Source organism: Sphaeramia orbicularis, chromosome 22, assembly GCF_902148855.1.
Source record: "Sphaeramia orbicularis chromosome 22, fSphaOr1.1, whole genome shotgun sequence".
NCBI classification, from domain to species: Eukaryota; Metazoa; Chordata; class Actinopteri; order Kurtiformes; family Apogonidae; genus Sphaeramia; species Sphaeramia orbicularis.
This window is the reverse complement of record NC_043978.1, coordinates 17,976,280-17,998,698: the sequence shown is the minus strand read 5'-3', so window position 1 is coordinate 17,998,698 and position 22,419 is coordinate 17,976,280. Positions and strand designations below refer to the sequence as shown.

The 22,419-nt window shown below is 35.0% G+C and overlaps 1 protein-coding gene across 1 annotated transcript; it reads left to right on the top strand.

Moving 5' to 3' along the window:
- The first annotated feature begins 8,160 nt into the window (after positions 1-8,160).
- On the top strand, positions 8,161-21,194 carry ap5s1 (adaptor related protein complex 5 subunit sigma 1). The gene is made up of 3 exons (XM_030127697.1): positions 8,161-8,430; positions 14,359-14,650; positions 20,173-21,194. The coding sequence occupies exons 1-3, from the start codon at positions 8,258-8,260 to the stop codon at positions 20,299-20,301; spliced, it is 594 nt and encodes a 197-aa protein (XP_029983557.1). The 5' UTR covers positions 8,161-8,257; the 3' UTR covers positions 20,302-21,194.
- The last annotated feature ends 1,225 nt before the right edge of the window (positions 21,195-22,419 follow it).

Here is a 22,419-nt window from a genome sequence, read left to right as displayed (position 1 = left end):
AACCTTTACAGCACATTTAGCTCAGTTTTTTTGTGTATATTTTAAGGCTGTGCACATATTTCTTGTATTTTATTGTTGTATCAAAAGAAAAAGAAAAGTGAAGTAAAGATGTATGATCATTTAACCCTTTAACCCAGTGGTTCCCAACCTTTTTTGGCTCGTGACCCCATTTTAACATCACAAATTTTGGGCGACCCCAGACATTCAGATGGAGCCTTTTTGTTTTTTGCTAAAATTAATTTGTTTTTGATCATGTCATAGTTTGCTATACAATGTTGCAAATAAACATTTATTTTAGATGACATTTAGGCTATATCAGTGTTTTTCAACCTTGGGGTCGGGACCCCACATGGGGTCGCCTGGAATTCAAATGGGGTCACCTGAAATTTCTAGTAATTGATAAAAATAAAAATAAAAACTTACTAATAAAAAATATATGTTGAGTTGACAGAGACAATCCCAATCCATAAAAGACATGACAAATGGTGAAGCTGAAACTGAAACACTGTGGTACTGTTTATCTTTCAAATGTTCATTGTGGTCAGTTTCAGATGCTGCAGCTCTTTCATAATTCATAGTGTGAGTTCTTGTTTGTTCAGTATTAATTGTCAGCCTTGTAAATCCAAGCTGGACTGACTGTACATATCCTGACCAAGGAAAATCAAATTCTCACTTTGTGCAGTAATCTACACCTGACTTTTCTGCCTCCGTCCAGAATAATATATATTATATAGACTAAATGTCATCTGAAACTAACATTTGCAACATAGTATAGCAAACTATTACATGATCAAAAACAAATTAATTTTAGCAAAAAAAAAAATGTCTCCGTTTTGAATGTCAAGGGTCGCCAGAAATTTGTGATGTTAAAATGGGGTCACGAGTCAAAAAAGGTTGGGAATCACTGGGCTATATAATGTATATTATTATAGATGGAGGCAGAACAGCCAGGTGTAGATTACTGCACAAAGTGAGAATTTGATTTTCCTTGGTCAGGATATGTACAGTCAGTCCAGCTTGGATTTACAAGGCTGACAATTAATACTGAACAAACAAGAACTCAAACTAGGAATTATGAAAGAGCTGCAGCATCTGAAACCGACCACAATGAACATTTGACAGATAAACAGTACCACAGTGCTTCAGTTTCAGCCACAGAGTTTGTCATGTCTGTTATGTTTTGTGATTGTCTCTCTGAATTGACCATATATTTTTTATTAGTAAGTTTTTATTTTTAATTTTATCAGTTACTAGAAATTTCAGATGACCCCATTTGAATTCCAAGCGACCCCACATGGAGTCCCGACCCCAAGGTTGAAAAACACTGGCTTAATTATTACCTAAATTTATTATGCTGTGTTTACGTCTGCCTTAATGTTGTTGAGTGTTGTTAGGTGTGTGTTTGTATTGTCTTGCCACTTCTATTTTGTCTTAGATACTTTCATTGTCTTAGCTGCTTTTAATTATTGTTAGCTACCTCTCTTTCGTCATGTAGTAAATATGCTTTGTTTTGTTTATAGTCCAGCCATTTTCTCCAGCACTTTATGAAGATATGTTCCCTGGGCAGTAGGTAATAAGCAAGGTTATAATAGTTATGGATTTTTCATTATAGTTTAGTTTTATTTAGTTTAGACTTTTTTTTTCTCTAATTCAGTTATTTTTAATTCGTTTTTAGAGCAGGTTTGCTAGTTTTTATTAGTTTTCATTTTTGTCTAAATGCTTAGTTTTAGTTTTGTTTTAGTTTTTTTCATATCTTTTATCTTCTTCTCCGTCATATTCAAATAAATCCCAGACAGGACTCTGCTGCTTTCTCCCAACTTTAGTCTCCATGTTTCCAGGTAGAGTGGGGACCAGAAGACGACTGTAAACCACAAGTGACAAGAAGTGACGGACTGTGAAGTGTCATATGGTGCCAGCAGCGAAAATTGCTCACGTGAAATGAATCGATTTCATATTATTCCGATATTGACAAAGATGAAAACTAAGGGAATTTTATCCATAATTTTTGTCTGTTTTAGTTAGTTTTGTAAACACACAATACAGTTTCAGTTAGTTATCGTTTTTTTCTTTTAATTATAGTTTTCATTTATTTCAGTTAGCGAAAAAAAAAAAAATTAATTTAGTTTTCGTCATTTCGTTAGTTTTCATTAACGATAATAACCTTGGTAATAAGTCAGTCTTTCCATAGAGTAGATTTCCTCTATTATAGCCACTGATCCTTACGGGGTGCATCAGTTTTTAGCTGCTTCCTTGGACATCAGAGATTTTATTTGACCAGAGATGTAATGAATGGACAAAAATGTAAAGACGAACCACCAGATCATTTATCCAATTAACACAAATTTAACCACAATGAGTCCAGAAAAAAACTGACAGTATTTTTTAGAGAGAAGTTCAGTGTAAGGGAGGTCAGGGCTTTTTGGAGTAGCATCTAGTGGCCGTCCATGGTGTTACAACTTTGAGATACTTTCACAGTGGATTTCATTCTTCTTTCCCTTTGTTTTAGATGCAGGATTTCTACTTGTGCACAGTACTTTTCCATAGTCGCTTTGCTCTTTCTATTTAAGTGAGACATCTGCCTCCTCCTACTCCAGGCTGCAGCTCTAATCCTCACCAACTTCTAAACAAATAGACCAGACAAACAACCCCAACGCCTAGATTCCGGGAGCTTCTATTGCATTTGGTGTCACTGGGCAGAAGGTGAGGGGGTTAACAGGACGGTGAAGTGGATGCTTTCTTTCTTGCTGATGTTTCTTCACACACCGAGGCAAATGGAGCGAGCCGATCGGGGCCTCTCAGAGTAAAGAAGCGTGACCAGCAGCAGCTGTTGGATTAACAGCTGCCTCTGTTTGTCCACAGAGACACTGACACACTGAACTCTAATCACAGCCTGTCTGCGGCCTCTTAATGCCGCATTCATCCACTTTTACACCACTCACTCACAAACAAACTTCCTGTCTTTCATCTGACACTATTTTCTCGGTCAGTCTGATAAATTGTAGAACAGGTGTAAGTGTATTTCAGCTGTCGGACACAATTAAGACAAGTAAATCAGTCAATAAAAGCAAATTAGAGTCCTCACACTGGATCCACTGATGGCACAATTTAATTTATCATTGTAAAAAAATTCATTTGTAAATGATTTCTACAGTAATTTAACCTTCCTTTTGTGTTAGGGTTGGCACTGACCCATTTTAGTTTTTAAATGCATACGTAAAATTAGTTTATTGCATCTTTGTCAGAAACCTCAATTTCTCTGAGGTTCAGGGGGGCTCAGCTATGGAACATTCATTCATTCATTCATTTTCTGAACCCGCTTTATCCTCACAAGGGTCATGGGGATCGCTTGGAGCCTATCCCAGTTACATAGGGGCGAAGGCGGGGTACACCCTGGACAAGTCACCAGTTCATCACAGGGCTGAACATATAGAGACAAACAATCACTCTCACATTCACGCCTATGGGCAATTTAGATTAACCAATTAACTTATCAGTGCATGTCTTTGGATGGTGGGAGTACCCGGAGAGAACCCACGCATGCAAACTCCACACAGAAAGCCCCCCGCCCCCCCCCCATGGAACAGTTACATTCAAATCGCATCTCAGTCTAGCTCACTTAGTTTAAGTTTAGGCTTAGGACATATCTGATGCGACAAATTTAAATATTCCTTATACACACACTCTCCCACCCTCACACAAACTTACACATACTCTTTTTCTTTTATTCTCTGTTTATATTTTTGTTGTACTTTGTATATTATTGTTTTATTCCTGTTGTCTTTCTTGAAGCTAATGCTGTAATGAGGTGAGATTAATTTTATAAGCCCCACAGGGTTTTCTGATCTCACCTGCACTATTTGTTTCTTTGTTTGTCCTTAATGTTTAATTTGTTGTTGTGCAGTATATATAAATAAATAAATAAATAAATAAATAAATAAATAAATTAATTAATTTATTAGTTTTTAAAAAATCACTAAATGATGAAATGATCTGGTTGAAATTATGATCTTTGTGTTGTTAGGGTCAGTTTTGACCCAGTTATAAAAATGAAATTATAAAGCAATAATTAGAGCCCAAACTGAAATCCTAAGTGCACTGTCAGCCAACACACTGACAGACAGCTCCTCTACCGATCATGTGAGCTTCTGGGGATTCTCATTTTGCCTTGTTATCCAGTATACCTGCACAAAAACAAAACAAGCCAAGACGGGCATGTCCAGACATGAGGTCAGTTCAGTTTAGAGGTGGTGACTTGCAGAGTGCATATCCACTCAGTGTCCTCCATCACAGACTCACCGACTTTGTTCCATGGAATCATCATGAAGTGATTGACAATTTGAGTCCTTTATCTCAATTTTCCTTCAGTAGACTTTACCAGAGGGAATTACCCACAATTCATAGTGTTCATAAACTTAGGGTAGCCAGGAGAGGTTCTGAAGTGTTAAAACAAAGGTAAACAGCAGCTAACACTAACATTATATTAACCTTGATTTCAATGTTTTTTTCTCTCTTTTTTTAAAATTATCATTATGATGTCAATCTATTACTATTTCTGTTTCAATGCCCTGGATGTGTTTTGGGTGTCTATTGTGCAAAGTGATAGCTGTTACAATTATATGTTTTGTTGTATGTTTTTAGTCAAAAACAAAAATCAATAAAAACTTTGATGATAAAAAAAAACTAAAACAAACGAAACCTTGATTTCAGATTCATCAGTTCATAGAAACATTCAGCTGCATGGATATCACCACTTAGTCTGGATTTTCAACACCTCATAGCCTCCGTTTTCAGCATGCAGGATAATAGTTATAAGTCATTACACACTGGAAATAGATGACAGGTGATATCATGAAGTAGCATAACCTTTAGCAGGAGGAAGTTTGGGTGGGTACGGTTTTAGTGGTTTTTGCTGCTAACATCCTGTGAAGACGTGAAATGAAAACAATAAGATCACTGGAAAATATATGCTCATGTGAACAGTGCAAATAAATATGTTTCATTTTGAGGGGACTGTGATGATTGACCATGTGGAGGAGGAAACACACCAGGAGGCTGGAATAATCTTCACCGCAGTATGATTTATTTACAGTGTTTGCCCAGGTGACATCGCCGATTGAGCTGTGTTAGTGAAAAAAAAAACAAAAAAAACTAAAAACAGAAAAAAACTCAACTAATTGATGAAAAACAGCGTAACAAAACATAAGGAAAATCAGTCTTAAACCACAGAAAATAAAGCTCAGCCCATGGCTAAGGGCAGCCAGCTTCAGTGACCTGCTTCACTCAAGCAGAGCCACACTTCTCCTCGAGGAGCTTCTACTCCAGGCTTTTTATACCCGTTGCCCCTCCCACATGAACAAACCAATCCCCAATGTTCAGTTTACCTTTCAATTAACATTTACCAGAATATTACTGATATCTTGACCTATACCTCATTTCACTACTTATATTTAATACTTCCCCAAAAAGTCTCTAACAGTTTAAACCTGGTTTAGAGCATTTTTAAGGTTAACTACTGGCCAACTCACAAAACTCCCCTCTGATGGCTGCCACCCTTGGTAAGTTCCTGATGCCCTCTACTATAAAAGGTTTGGGAACCTTCCTCTTCCTGCTTGTCTGTCAGGCCTGGGATCTGGTGATGGGATGGAGAGAGCATGGAGTGAGCATCAAACAGGTAACAAAAGGAACAAAAGAACCAGACTTAAGCTATGCAAAATGTGTTTTGATCTGTGGGCCCATTATGAAGCTATTTCTAAGGATGCAAAAATAATAAATATGAAATGAAAATATGATTAATAGAAACAAAGAAAACTAGACCAGCTAAGCTAGCAGGCCCAAACCCATGCTCCCCCTGTCACTCCAACCCAGAACCAGGCCCAGAGCCTGAGAACAAAGGACACAGGTTCAACCCACTCACAGGGCATGGGCTGCCACCATGACAGGGACGTTAACAGGAAACTCTATTACTTTTATTTAGTTTTAATCCACACATTTACAGTATTATGTATGTCATCCTGTAAATATTCTTTATAGTATTTTGGTATTTTTACATTTCTAAATAGAATAGATCAGATCCTTTACTTAAGCTTCAAATTAACTTTATTGATTACTTTTTTTCTTTCTCTTCACTTCCAGAAAATAATTAGTGTGTGCGGAATAATCAGTCTGCTATCACGCAGTTTTTCCATATCAGTAAGTAAACAGGCTATACAAAATATTACAACTAAAGTAAGAATTATCACACATTGTGAAATACGGCTCCTTTCAATGTGTAAGAATTTTATAATATTATTCCAATTTCATCACTTCAACATCAATTAATATTTTAAAGACCATTTTAACCCTTTCATGCATACTGGTCACTACACTGGACAGTTACTCTCCAGCTGTTCTCTTGTGTATTCATGGGTTTTGTTGTTTTAGTTCCATATCAGCCGACACAGTGGACACTTACGCATCATCCCATACACTGAAATTCATACCATTACCGTAACTTTGCTGTTCTTGATAAACCTGATCTGCAGTAACATATTTGTGTGTAAATCAATTGTTATTTGTTAGACAAAAAGTTTTTTTTTATTTTTTATTTTTTTGCATATTATCTACATGACGTGAGTAATAACTAGCATTAGCATATATTAAAATGTGAGAAAACATCCGATTAGCACAGTGGTTCCCAACCGTTTTTGGCTCCTGACCCCATTTTAACATCACATATTAACAGCAACCCCAGACATTCAATATGGAGACTTTTTTTTTTTTTGCTAAAATTAATTTGTTTTCAATCATGTAATAGTTTATTGTACTATGTCGCAAATAAACATTAATTTTAGACAACATTTAGGCTATATAATGTATATAGTGCAGCTTTTTAAAATTTTCATAAGGAAAAGTGTGTGGTGTTTTAATTATAATGACACATATATTGAATCGTTACAACATATTTTTTATTTGTAATTTTTTTTTTTTTTTAAATCAATTATTAGAAACTTTAGGCGACCCCATTTAAATTCCTGGTGACCCCACATGGGGTCCCGATCCCAAGGTTGAAAAACACTGGATTAGCAGGATTAAAATGTTTTAATGTCATTGTTTTTATCTCACTTTCTGATATTGGGTTTTAAACACATATTTCGTTAATTCAAAAATTAAATGCATGGACATTTTTGTAACTACATGAAAAAAAAAAAAACTGAATAGCAATTTTTTTTTTCATGCCTAAGGAGGAATAAAAACACTCAAGAAAAAAATCTTGACAAAGGTTTTCATAATTCATGCATGAAAGGGTTAATGTAATTTGTTGACATTGAGCTAATTTTAGATGCATAATATTGGGTACATTACTTGTATAATAATGCATCATAACATATAAGAAGATTTGTTTGTGGAAAAAAGTGATACGTAACTAATTAACCCTTTCATGCATAGTGGTCACTACAGTGGACAGTTACTCTACAGCTTTACTCTTGTATATTCATGGGTTTTGTTGTTTTAGTTCCATATCAACCAACACAGTGAACACTTATGCATCATCTCATAAACTGCAATTCAAACCATTATTGTAACTTTGCTGTTCTTGATTGGTTCTTGAGTGGAAATCAATTGTTAATATTTATTTTTTGCATATTATCTCCATGAAGTGAGTAATAACTAGTATTAGAATATGTTAAAATGTGAGAGAACATCAGATTAGCTGCATTAAACATGGTTTCATTTCACTGTTTTCATATCACTTTATGATATTGGGTTTTAAATACACATTTCTTTGCTTCAAGAATAAAATTCATAGTGTAGCTGAGTGGACATTTTTGTAACGCCATGAAAAACAGGTTGATTTGAAAAAAAAAAAAAAAAATCAATCACATTGTTTTTTTTTTCATCCCTAAAGAGGAATAAAAACACTCAGGAAAAAAAATCTTGATTAAGGTTCTCATTATTCATGCATGAAAGGGTTAAGTAGGAAAGTATAAAATTTGCCTCTTAAATATATTGTGATAGACAGATAAATGTATAAATAATGGAAATTCAATAAAAGGGTAAGTAGAATAGAATAGAATAGAATAGAATAGAATAGAATAGAATAGAATAGAATAGAACCAGATATGTTGGCGCCATCTGCTGGTATACATATCACATTACAACCATCACTTCCGGTCAGCTGACCAATGCGGAAGTAAACAATCATCTGTGCAGTTCACTGGTTAAATTTGACAGAAAGGTCCCGTTGGCTGTGTTTTCCGTCCCGAACCGTTCTGACACCATGGTCCGCTGCTTTCTGGTCCACACCGTGTGTCCGGTCAGTGCCCTGTCCGCCGCCGAGAGCCGGGTTCTGTACTCCCGGGTGTTCGGTCCGGATGAGACGGTCCAGCACGAAGACCTGGACCCGGAGGAGAGACGGCTTCAGCAGAGGGAGAGGGTGGCGGTGGTGGCCAGGTGGGTCTGCTGGAAAACCCACTGTTTGACTTCTTAAAACACAAAATTAAAGATGCATAAACTGTAGACAGGTCAGGGTAATACTGGTAAAGAATAGAGAATAAAATACTGTAATACTAAAAGTTTGGTGGTTTTAGTTTTTCTCATGTAAAATGTAAATGAAGAGAAAAAAGTACATGAAATACAGTAGGTTTATCTGTTCCTGTTGGCTGCAATGATTAATCAGATAATCAATCAATACTAAATTAATAATAATATATTTTGATAACACTGAGTTACAAAAAAATGTTTTTTGCAAGTTGTCTAGGTTTTTTCAACTGAATTAGGACCGTTTTGCACCACTAAATCAAAAAATGACATCTGTTTTTCTCAATCAGGTCAGGTTTTTTTGGCTAATTTGATTTTGAAAAATTTGATGCATGACTTGCATACCATGTGTGGCGCCCAAACTTTATCTTGGTCACCAAGTTTAATACCAAAATAAGATTGGTAAGCACACTTTATGAAACTTGTGACTTGATTCCTGTTAGGTACAATGGTGTATTCACCGCAGAATACGTCAGGCTTATTTTTGCAAGATCTTCTAGTCGAAGCCATTTCATTCACCTGTAATATTAAAAAAAACATTAATCAGAAATTGGCAAAAGTAAAATCTTCAGAACTCGTTTATTGCAAGAAATATGAAAGAATTTTGTATCATATGATGTGAAAATGCCCATAAATGTAAGCAAAAATGTTAAAAAGCCAATATGTAGCATAGTTCAGAAAGTTGACCTGATTGAGCAAAATTAATGTGATTTTTGGATTCAGCAGACCAAACTTATCCTAAATCAGCTCAAAAAACTTAAACAATAAATTTGTTGTTGACCAGTGTAATCAGTAATCGCTTCAAATAATTCTTTAACTATAAAAAGTCAAAAGTCTTTGATTCCAGCCTCTTAGATGTGAAAATTTTCTTTTTTTCCCCTTCTATGAACCACAAACCAACTCAACATCATGGGCTTTGGGAAACTCTGATCATCATTTTCTGACATTTTTATGGATCAAACGATAAACTGATTAATTGAGAAAATAATCAACAGATTAGTCAACAATGAAAATAAGTCCTATCTGCAGCTCTACTTGCAATTTCAAGCATATTAGCACAGATATCAGGGCATTTCTGTCTTTAACCCTTTCATGCATAGTGGTCACTCCAGTGGACAGTTATTCTATACCTGTTCTCTTGTTTATTCATGGGTTTTGTTGTTTTAGTTCTATGTCAGCTAACACAGTGGACACTAATGCATCATCCCATACACTGACATTCAGACCATTACTGTAACTTTCCTCTGTTCTTTTATCTAAATCAATTGCTAATTGTTATTAGACTGTAATTTACAGGTTTTTTTGTTTGTTTGTTTGTTTTGCATATTATCTGAGTGAGTAATAACTAGTATTATAGTATGTTCAAATGTGAGAAAACATCAGATTAGCAGCATTAACCTCCTGAGACCCAGGAAAGTGAAAATATTAGCTTTTTTCCATTAAAACAATTGTCTTGATTGGAAACGGCATAATGCAACAGTTTTTTTTGTTTGTTTTTTCAAATACATTTTATGTATGTATGTATGTATGTATGTATATATGTATGTATGTATGTATTTATATGGAATGTCCTTTACAATGTACAGCATTTTTTAAGTGAAACTGTCACATTTTTGTCCCCCACAGAGGACAAAAATGCATTGCTGGGTCTCAGGAGGATAAAAATGTTTTTATTTCATAGTTTTCACACAGTATGTCAGTAAATGCATGTTCCTTTACTTTAAAAATTAAACGCATGGTGTTCAGCTGAGTGGATATTTTTGTAGTGCCATGAAAAATACGTTCATAAAAAAAAAAAAAAAATCAGTCACATTGTTTTTTTTATACCTAAAGAGGAATAAACACTCAAGAAAAAAATCTTGATTAAGGTTCTCATAATTCATGCATGAAAGGGTTAAAATGCAATATCAGAAAGTGATATACTGTGTGAAAACTATGAAATATTACTTTAAAGCAGCTAATCTGATGTTTTCTCACATTTTAGCATACTTTAATACTAGTTATTACTTGCTTCATGGAGATAATGTGAAAAAAAAACCTTTCTGTTTAAGAAAACTGTTAATTACAGTCTAATAACAAATAGCAATTGATTTACTCTCAAACATGTTACTGCAGATCAGGTTTATCGAGAACAGCAAAGTTGTCTGATATGCACATAAAACAACAAAACCCATGAATATACAAGAGAACAACTGTAGAATAACTGTCCACTGTAGTGACCACGATGCACGAAAGGGTTAACTCAGCAACTTATTTGAAGCTTTACTTGATTGACTGTTAAATACCTGCACAACCGTTCAAATAACAGCATCATTAGTAGATACTAGAACAGTGTTTCTCACACTTCTTGAGCTCAAGGCCCAGATGATCAGTGTAGTGTTCCCTTGCGACATAACTTTGCAAAAATTCACCATGTCCACATTTTTACTGACTTTTTCACTGACAAAATGTTGTATGAAGACACTTATCAGATTTTGAATCAAAGATGCCAAACAAAATAAAATCAACCTTCACTGTTAGCAACTAAAGTTAGTTACATAACAACACACTATCACCAACAAACAAACGAAATAAATAATTGCTAAATGTGCATAAACAATTTAAACACTGGCATTGTGAACAAAACTCATTACTTGTGTCCAGATATTCCCATAATGCACCAAAACATGTCTGAGGACTGATACTGAGGCCAAATTATTCCTTAGTCTGTCTACATATCAGAGCTATTTAAAAAAAAAAAAAAAAAAAACTGCTGAAAACTGTGGAAGTTAAATAGTTGCATCCTATACACTAATATAAATGAGAACTGACAATAAATGTGTTATAACTTTAAGAGCCTTAATTACATACACACATTAATAGTCCAGTAAACATTAAAACAGTTCAGGATGAATTATCTTTTTCAATCTGTCTGACTCCCAACAAACTGTTGTGGTGTATCTTTTGGTCATGTGACCGTCAAGCAAAGCTGCTTCGACCGACATGAATTGCATCCGTTTACATGGACACAGTTTTATTTCTCAGTCTCTTTATTAAGATACAAGAAAATACTGAAACTTTAACCAAAAATCAGAACTAGCTGTGTTCTATGTGCAAAGGTCAGTGTTTGGTCTGACCTTTATTTGCATTAAGTCCGTCTTTAAGAGTCTTGGGTCGACTGTCTGAAAGTTTTCCGAGGTAATCTGGTGGTACATTACACCAAACTTCCTTTTAGGACTATTTTTCTAGTCTTTCCTCCATTCAGCTGATCCCATAGAGCTCCTATAATGTTCTTATTTTTTAATGCTGTTGACATATTTCATGTATATTCTGCTTGTGAATACTGAATATTGATGGATGGAAATCATAACTTTGCTGCAACAACAAACCTCAGACTTTTGCACAGCTCTCAGCACTCGATCTCAGCTGCTTATACATCAGTGTGTAGAAGTGGAATCCTGTAAGTTTCTCATAATTTCATTTATTTCAGACTTTAAGATGTAAATAGTTTGCATTTCACAAGGAGCAGAAAGGAAAGAAGTGAAACAAAGCAGCCAAACATTATTTTCTGATTATATTACTGTGTTTATTGCTTGAAAACACCAAGAAATACACCCACACTTTAGCGCAACATGCAGATAATGTTGTTTGACACTGATCATAGGTCAGTAGCCTCTGGAAGTAAACAAAACTGTGTTCACTTGGTTGATTTTTTTTTTTTTTTTTTAATCTGTTCATTGTTGACAATAGAAGATGCTGAAGACAGAAATATTATATGTGGTATCACTGTAAAGCTAAGAACCTCTGCTTTATGTCTAACGAAAGAGAGCAATACGGATAATAAACAATACAGGATGTCTGGAACATAATGATAAATTATTCTGACTCTCACATACATTCAAATGAAGGGATCTGGTGGAATTTAAAACAACACAAATATTGTACAAAACAAGAAATACATTACTTTGAAGTAACATACAGAAAATAATCCCAGATAGAGAAAAACTAAATATGAAACAACATTTAGTTAGAACAAATGTTTTTAAAAAAAGTGCATTTCATGATGTGGAATGGTTTTGTGGAGTAGATTGGAACTAAATACCAGTGTGAAATGATCATAAAATTTAAGAAGATGTATAAAAAGCTTATTTTCCAGAGATATAATAATGGCCGGGAGTACAACAATAATAGTTTCTGATGATATGTAATCATTTGTTCTCTTTTTTTGTAATTTAATGACTGATCTATTTTTTGTTATGAACTGTATAAAATAGAACAGAACAGAACAGAACAGAATAGAATAGAATAGAATAGAACAGAATCCATTCCAATCCAACTTTATTTGTAAAGCACTTTAAAACAACCGCAGTGGACCAAAGTGCTGTACAGAAGAATAAATAAAACCAAAATAGAAGAATAAAATACAGAATAGAATAGAATAGAATAGAATAAACTAACGCATTCACCTGTGGGGAATTAGGGGTTCTAGATGTGGTAGTTTTTATTCCTGGGAGAGCTGACTTTTTGGAAAAGATGTTAGTCTATATTTTATAAGTACTGACAAAAAGATTGGTAAATCATTCTTTAAGATTTAAATGACAATTAATATATTAATACCGATATCTAGGGACAGAAGTTAATAAATGCATTGTTCCTGTTTTTAACTTTTATTTCCTGTTATGCAGTGTGGTATTGCACTTCCCATCAACTGTCATGGGTATAGCAACTTAATTATAAGGCCATTGTATTCCAAAATTACTAATATCTGCTAAAATATTGGTCCTATCAGCTTGTCGTTTTCTCTAGTCTGTTCCTTGACCAAAAACACATAAGTTTGCCAAACTGCAGCTGTCAGCTCTTTCCAGATTTTGTGTGATGCCCAAGACACACACACATACACACGCACATACGCACAAACAGATTTCACTTCCCTTGATAATAATAGATTATTTTGTGCCTTATGGATGTGCCATTATAAGTATTTAAATATTCTCAACACAATGCATCTGGTGATGTTTGTAAAATACAGAAATGTTATTTTAAAGTATTCATGTAAATAAATTTCATTAGATACAAAAGGGTGTCTTTTTTTTTTTTTTTAACCTCTGTTGTCAGATTTTCAATAGTGGTCAAAAGTGTCCCATCAGAGATAATGACTTTTTACACTCAACAGCCTATGCTGCCAAAGAAAGTACAAAAACCTGGTCTATTTATGCTTTAATTACTTCTTAAGACTTTTACCTTGCAATATGAATTTCACAGGTGTAGATTAAATGAAATTCTGTAGAGAAATTTTAGTTGGAGTTTTAGCCTAAAATACCTGGGGCCAAAAATGTCCCGTCAGAGAGTGAACTTTAACTGATTGCCATTCCAACATTTATTTCAATATAAAGTAGTACCTTGTTTTGGATAATCCCTTGAGGTCCAACTAAAGCAAAAATTAATTGTAAAGTAAAAATGTGGGTCACTTAGCAACACTAATCTGTCAAATTGTCTCTAAAATGAGCCATCAGAGAGATTTCAAATACTGTGTTTTGACCCATATATAAAATTAATATTATATAGTGTTGTTAAAGAACCACAATGAAATAGCTGTACATTGTGTGACATGTTTTTCTTTTTTTGTTTAACTTATTGCCTTTCATATTCTGGAATCTTCCATTTAAATATGTCCTTTCTTTTGCCCTTTGTTCACCTTTATGTTTTGTTCCTACATGTTTGAAATAATTATCATTATCAGTTAAAAACATGAATGTCTGTTTTTATTCTGGGTCCTTTTTGGGCATTAATGTGATGAAGGTGACTTTCAGTGGAATCTGTTTGTGGACTAGATGGTCACCCTGTACCGGTGTGTTGACTCAGGCAGGTCCGCAGCGCTGTCACCTTGTCCCGGGAGGCTTCTGGACGTCAGCTGGTGGAGATGGTTCCAGGCGAGGAGGCGCTGGCCCTGCAGGAGGCCGACAGCGGGGTGGTTCGCCTGAGGGCCGGGGACCCGTTTTCTGGGGAGATGAGCGCTCTGTGGGTGGCGGTTCAGAGCCTGGGCTTCACCATGGTCTGCGAACCCCATGAGAACCTGCTGCTGGCTGAGGGAACCCTGAAGAACCTGACCAGACACTGCCTGGAACACCTGCACATGCTGGGCCCGGGGAGCGAGGTAAGAACCGGACCGACATGGAGGAACACAACATGAGTCCAGAATCTAACATTATCCTAAACAGGCCTTAAAGGGGTCATATTTAGCTAAACCCACTTTTATTAGTGTTTGGTTCATTTATTTGTGTATTTGGACCCTAATAGTTCATCAAGTTTGAATTTGAACCCTCCAGGTGCTGCAAAGCTGTCTTTACATTCATTTTGGCAAAAATCGAGTGGATTTCTACAACCTGTTCTAATTCCTGCTTAATTTGTTACGTCTATAACAAGTTACATCACAAAATTTGCACATATAAGGTCATGACTTCCGATGAACATTTCTCCGAGTACGACATAATTGTTTATCAGCAGCAGCGGTTGTAGTAAACCTGAAAATATGTCCAAACTTCGAGCCGATTCCCTAAAATGTTCAGTTGTTGGTTGAACGGGACAGAGCAGCACAGGCAACCACCTGGAGGGCAAATACAGAGCCTGAAGTGGCTCATGTGCATTTAAAGGGCCAGCGCTCAAAACAACCTTTCTGGTGTCATTACCCAGAAATAGGGTTGAAGATGGACCTGTGGAGTTGAATTAATGATTCATTTGGTTTATTTGATTAGATGTTTTTTATCTCCTGTTTTATGCCAGGAAATACATTGTTATATGAAAAAAAAAAAAAAAAAAGGTTGTTTTAGCATCTTTAAGCCATTCATTACATTATCTTTGAATAAACACAAAGAACTATTAGTCAACGAATAATATCAGCCTCTGACATTAGTGAAATGGCATTTATTGTTGAATATTTATTGTTTATACGGATCCCCATTAGCTTCCACCATAGTGGTTGCTACTCTTCCTGGGGTCCGTTAAAATACAAATACAGTTCCAAAATACACACATAAATAAAAACAAATTTACAATTCATTGTTATCAGCAAGCTGAACATTTCATCTCAACGCATAAGCCTTAAAACATTAAAACTTTTGTCTTTACAGCAGCTTGGATTGCAAGAGTCAAAACAATCATTTCCTTGAGTTGTTCCTGTTTGAGTGTCTTTTTTTTTTGAATGAATGAATATAAGCTTTTAGTGTGATGGTTCCTGGCTTGTGACCCTATTTCAACACCACAAATTTCTGGCGACCCCAGACATTCAAAACGAGAAATTTTTTTTTTGCTAAAATTAATTTGTTTTTGATCATGTAATAGTTTGCTATAGTGTGTTGCAAATAAACATTAATTTTAGATGATATTTAGTCTATATAATGTATATTATTGTGGATGGAGGCAGAAAAGCCAGGTGTAGATTACTGCACAAAGTGAGAATTTAATTTTCGTTGGTCAGGATATGTAGTCAGTCCAACTTGGATTTACAAGGCTGACAGTTAATACTGAACAAACAGTAACTCAAACTGTGAATTATGAAAGAGCTGCAGCATCTGAAACTGACCACAATGAACATTTGGCAGATAAACAGTACCACAGTGCTTCAGTTTCAGGCTCCTTGTCATGTCTTTTATGGATTGTGATTGTCTCTCTCAACTCACCGTATTTTTTTATTAGAAAGATTTTTTTTTTTTTTTTAATCAATTAGTAAAAATTTCAGGCAACCCCATTTGAATTCCAGGCGACCCCACGTGGGGTCCTGACCCCAAGGTTGAAAAACACTGTTTTAGTGTGTTTGATGTATGAAGGTAACTTGTAAAAGGCTGAATTTTTCAATCGATTCGTTTTTGGTTTGGGAAGTTCAAGGTGACCCGTGAGAACCTGTCTGGTACCATGAGTATGTTGTAGACCTCTATGCCTTATTCTGACAGGTTTCCCATTCACAATAGCATTCCTCATAAGGAGGAGGAGGTTAAATTAAATTTTTGCTTCAACAGTCAACCATGATAGACTGCAATGCATTTTTATAATGTTTGTTTTGAAGGAACATCTAAGAGCCAATCTGGCTGCTCTGTTTTGGACCAGTTGAGTTTTTTTAAGCTCTTTTTTTGCCGCACAGGACCACACAGCCAAGCAATAACTTACACTTGACATTTATTTATAATGTCATAGATGCATAGTGTGTTTTCAGTGGTATGGCTCTAGATTTTATTTCAAGTCCACATATGTAGATGTCACTGCATTTCTGGTGTTTTTCTGATTTACTCAGACTCGGTTTTATTGTCATTTAATCATTAGACATGAGCAGAATGAAATACAGTCACCCAGGTGTCAGTGTATGCAGCAAGAAATAGGATAAAAAAAAAAAAGATAAAATAGCTAAAAATTAAACAGAATACAATAAAAACTACCATAAAATCTGTTAAAATACAATAAAACAAACCTCTGAATATGTAATATGTAATATTGCACAATGTCTATACTTTGGTTTTTTCTTTGCGTAAAACTTTTCATCAGTTCTTGATTCTTCTTTCCACATCCTGCCTCATTCTGCTACTCAGTGGGAACAGGCGTTATCTCATCCTTAATGTTGCTGGGATGTCCTGCTGTGGATCTAGTCCTGGTCTTGATTCACTCTGGTCTATCTGTATCAAAACCCAAGATAAACCTCATCATTGTGTCTTTGATCCACAACACAAATGTATTCAGTTTATTATCACAGAAAAGGAAAAGAAACCAGAAAACGTTCACATTAAAGAAGCAGGACTCAAACTGATTAGTATCAGAATCATTGTGGGTTCAATTAATAGGCTATTCACTGTTGTAGCTCCATTTTAATAGCATAAGTATAATAGATATCAATGTGCATAAATATAAATATTCTTCTGCTGATTTCTCCACAAATTTGCACAGAAACCTGGAAAAAGTGACAGTAACAACTGCAGCTCGTTTTATTATTCACCCTAAACAGATACAGATGAGATTCCTCTAAGGGCAAATTCACTAAAAGACCTAGAACTGTTATTGTGGCATTTATGTAGTCATTTATTATAATATTACCTTTTGTGAAAATAAAGTATCTTTCCATATTCAATTAATTATTATTGAATTATTATTATTCATTAAAGCTCAGAGGAATTTCAAAGGTTATTATATCAAAACAGAGAAAATTGAAGAAATTGTGACTTTTTCAGCAAAATATGGTAATGGAATAAGTTTGCTCCTCATTTAACTTTTTCTAAGTGATTTATCACCATTTCCTATATTATTAACCTTTGCATTTTTCATTTTTCAGTTAAAATCAGGCCTTGCCCTATATTAAATTTACTGATCATGTAGATATTCATAAAAGCACAGAGTAAATTCAAAAGTAATTATATCAAAAAAATGTGAATTTCAGCAAAATATGTCATAAAACAAGCAAATACATCCTACATGTATTTTGTTAATGAATGTTGTAGAAGATGACAGTGTTTCTACGGTAACTACGGAGCCTCTGAATGTCCAAATGGGTCATATCTGATGACCATGAAAAGATGACAAACTGCATTTTACATCAATTATTTACATGTATTGATAGGATTAGAGGATCAACAGGTATTAAACATGTCAGATCAGTAGATGCGTTTGGTCACTGACAGCTGTTTAGGTCTTGGATTATCAAAAAGGCCCTTACTAACTCATGATACAAGGAAGGAAAAAAACCCAGAACTATTTTTGTGGTGACTTCCAAATGAGGTTTTCTCCTTGTTTAACTTTTTCTTAGTGATTTATCACTATTTTCATTTTTCAGTGAAAATCAGGCCTTGCCCTGTATTAAATTTACTGATCATGTAGATATCCATAAAAGCACAGAGTAAATTCAAAGGTTATTATATCAAAAAGTGTGACTTTGTTCCCAAATGTTTTTTCCCTCTATATTTAACCTTTCTGAAATGATTAACACCATTTATTGTCATATTATTTTCTGTATTTTGCATTATTTTAGTGAAAAATTAGTATTGTCCGATATTAAAATTACTGATCATGTAAATGCTCACAAAAGCTCAGATTAAAATTGAGGATTATTACTTGAAGTAGTAGTTTATTTGGTTGTTAATTACTTTAAACAACAAACAAAAACAACATATCCACTGTTCCATATACAATGCGACTGAAAGGGTTTAGGCTGAAGTACAGACTTATTTTGCTCTAACCCTATTTACAATTAACACAATGGTTCCATATGAAAACAAACAAACAAACAAACAAACAAACAAACAAATGTTCAATGCCATCATTGCTAAATATACAACAGAAGAGACTACATATTTAATTTAATTCTGGTAAATCATGTCCTTATCTCAACTACCAATATTGATCCTAGTCTTTTAAACAAGTATTTTCTTTAGTCAGTCCTGAGCTCTATATTTTGTAATCAAATCAAAAACAGAGAAAACGGAAGAAAAAGTGACTTTTAAAGCAAAATATATCATTAACTGAACATACACCAAGTGTGTCCATCCACTGTCATTGATCCAACTCCAGGGGTTTTACTAGTGAATCAATGTTGACAAACTGCATTTTACACCAATTATTTACATGTATTGATAGGATTAGTGCATCAACAGGTGTTAAAGATGTCAGATCAGTAGATGCGTTTGGTCACTGACAGCTGTTTAGGTCTTGGATTATCAAAAAGGCCCTTACTAACTCATGATACAAGGAAGGAAAAAAACCCAGAACTATTTTTGTGGTGACTGCCAAATGAAGTTTTCTCCTTGTTTAACTTTTTTTTAGTGATTTATCACTATTTTCATTTTTCAGTGAAAATCAGGCCTTGCCCTGTATTAAATTTACTGATTATGTAGATATTCATAAAAGCACACAGTAAATTCAAAGGTTATTATATCAAAAAGTGTGACTTTTTTCCTCTATATTTAACCTTTCTGAAATGATTAACACCATTTATTGTCATATTATTTTCTGTACTTGGCATTGTTTTAGTGAAAAATTAGTATTGTCCTATATTAAAATTACTGATCATGTAAATGCTCACAAAAGCTCAGATTAAAACTGAAGGTTATTACTTGAAGTAGTAGTTTATTCGGTCGTTAATTACTTTAAACAACAAACAAAAACATGTCCACTGTTCCATATACAATGCAACCGAAAGGGTTTAGGCTGAAGTTAAGACTTACTTTGCTCTGATCCTATTCACAATTAATACAATGTTTCCTATGAAAACAAACAAACAAACAAATTTTCAATGTCATCATTGCTAAATATACAACAGAAGAGAATATATATTAAATTTAATTCTCAACTACCAATTTCAATCCTAGTCTTTTAAACAAGTATTTTTTTAGTCAATCCTGAGCTCTATATTGTGTTATCAAATCAAAAACAGAGAAAACGGAAGAAAAAGTGACTTTTAAAGCAAAATCTATCATTAACTGAACATAAACCAAGTGCGTCCATCCATTGTCATTGATCCAACTCCATGGGTTTTACTAGTGAATCAATGTTAACAAACTGCATTTTACACCAATTATTTACATGTATTGGTAGGATTTAGTGGATCAACAGGTGTTAAACATGTTAGATCTGTAGATGCGTTTGGTCACCGGGGGGGAAGGCTGTTTAGGTCTTTGAGGGTTAACTCTGGATTTTTAACCTCAGGTCCTACTGAAGGGCGACCGAATCGACGTCCTGCTCAGCCGCCTGCTTCCTCACGGGCAGCTCCTCTTCCTCAACCACCGCTTCGCTCAGAGCCTGGAGAAGGAAGTGTCGGCCTACATGACCAAGTGAACCTTCAGCAACAAAGTCCAGTTAATACTTTGTGGTATGATGGGGGAAAAAAAGCAGAAGAAAGGCTTGTGACTGTTGTTTAATTTGGTGACATTTCTGCGGCGGTAGAGGATGAACAGAGCACTGGCAGCTGCTGTTTCAGATTGCACGAGGTGTAAACAAACAGCGGTAAATATCTCCCGTAGCCACTTGCAGCTCACTGGTGGCTGTTTACTGTGTGGGAGGCTTCAGCTCAAATCCTGTTTGTCAAATTGAAGAGTGGAAAGGAAAATGTAGCAGATTAAAGTGTGCGGCTGAAGCGGCCAGTTAAAACCTACTTGTCAACATTAAATGCTGCTATTTATCTGATTCACCGTACTTGAAATGTCACACGGTGACCTTGAGGATTCAGCACCGTCCTGTTTTTTTCTTTTTTTTTCTTTTTGTGTGCAGGAGGAATGATTCATTGTGACTTTTGATGGACCCCTGGAGTAGGAGAAACTGATTTTTCCTTTTCCTATGGCATGAATCAGAGAGAAATAGAGCAACAAAAGATCAGAGTTCAATCTGTTTAATGTCAGTAGTTTTTTGGAGTTTTTTTTTTTTTTTAGAGAATAAATGCGAGAGGAGATGGCATGCGTTGCAGGAACAAACAGGAAATGATGACGTTATAGTGGAAACATCCATACACAATTAAATAAATGTATTCTAGTGAACATCTGCGGTGCCTCCTCCTCCTCCTCCTCCTGGCCTCATAAAAGCCTCTTAAACCTCAGTTTTGTGCTGGCAACTGCATCTGTATCTGTAAAAAAAAAAAAAAAAAAAAAAAAATCTGTCTGGATGCCAACATCAGACGCTTTGATCTTCTCCTTTTTCTGTATTAAAAAATAAAATTAATTCCTGGTATTACCCAAGGCGGATTCTTTGAAACTCATTTACTCTGCAATCAAGGACGCAGGCACCTTCCAGAAGTGAAACACAGGAGAGACGTGCATTAAAAATAATAACGCACTCAGGAGAAGGAGTTTGGGGTTGTGTACGCCTCACTGGGGGAAAAACACAAAAGTCGACATCAGAGGCAGAAAAACACCTGTGAACTGTGGTGTTCAGGTGTACGGCCAGCAGAGGGCGCTGTTTCTGCAGGTTTCAGTGAAAGGCAATGTTCAGAACTTTACAACAAAGTTAGTACAGTGGGGAACATTTAACAGGTCTTTTTTAAATTTTTTATTTTATTATTACCCGATCCAGCGAAGGGGAGTTGTTTTTGGTTTGGTTTGTTTCTTTGTTAACACTTTAGTAGCAAAACTGTTGGTTGAATTCATACCAAATTGGGTTTATAGATTGCCAGTGACCCAGAATAGACGTGATTATAGTTTGGGTAAAGTAGGTTAAAATTCAAATTTTTTATCAATTTTTAAAATATTTTTATTTCCCCCCATTTACTTATGATGGGCAAAATTTCAAATGTCTATAAAAACATCAATTTTATTATCTCTGTCAAGGAGGTTTTCATTGGGGTTTGTTTGTTTGTCTGTTTGCAAGATAACTCAAAATGATATGGACAGATTTTTAAGAAATTTTCAGGAAATGTTGTTACTGGTACAAGGAACAAATGATTAAATTTTGGTGGCGATCGGGGTGAAGGGGACTGATCTGCCTTGGCGGAGGTCTGCACTCTCCTAATGCTTTTCCAGTCTAGTCTTATTATTGTTATTATTATTATTATTTTTTTTTTTTTTTACCCCTCTCGCCAATGGAGAAGCAAGGGGTATTGTTTTTGGTTCGGTTTGTTTCATTGTTAACACTTCAGCAGCAAAATTTTTAATTGAATTCATACCAAATTGGGTTTATAGATTACCAGTGACCCAGAATAGATGTGATTACAGTTTGGGAAAAATAGGTTAAAGTTCAAATTTTTTATGAATTTTTAAAATCTTTTTATTTCCCCTCATTTACTTATAATGGGCAAAAATTCAAATGTCTATAAAAAACATCAATTTAGTGACCTCTGCCAAGGAGGTTATGTTTTCATTGGGGTTTGTTTATTTGTTGATGAAATTTTCAGGAAATGGTGATACTGGCACAAGGAACAAATGATTAAATTTTGGTGGTGATCGGGGGGTGGGGGGGCGCATTTTT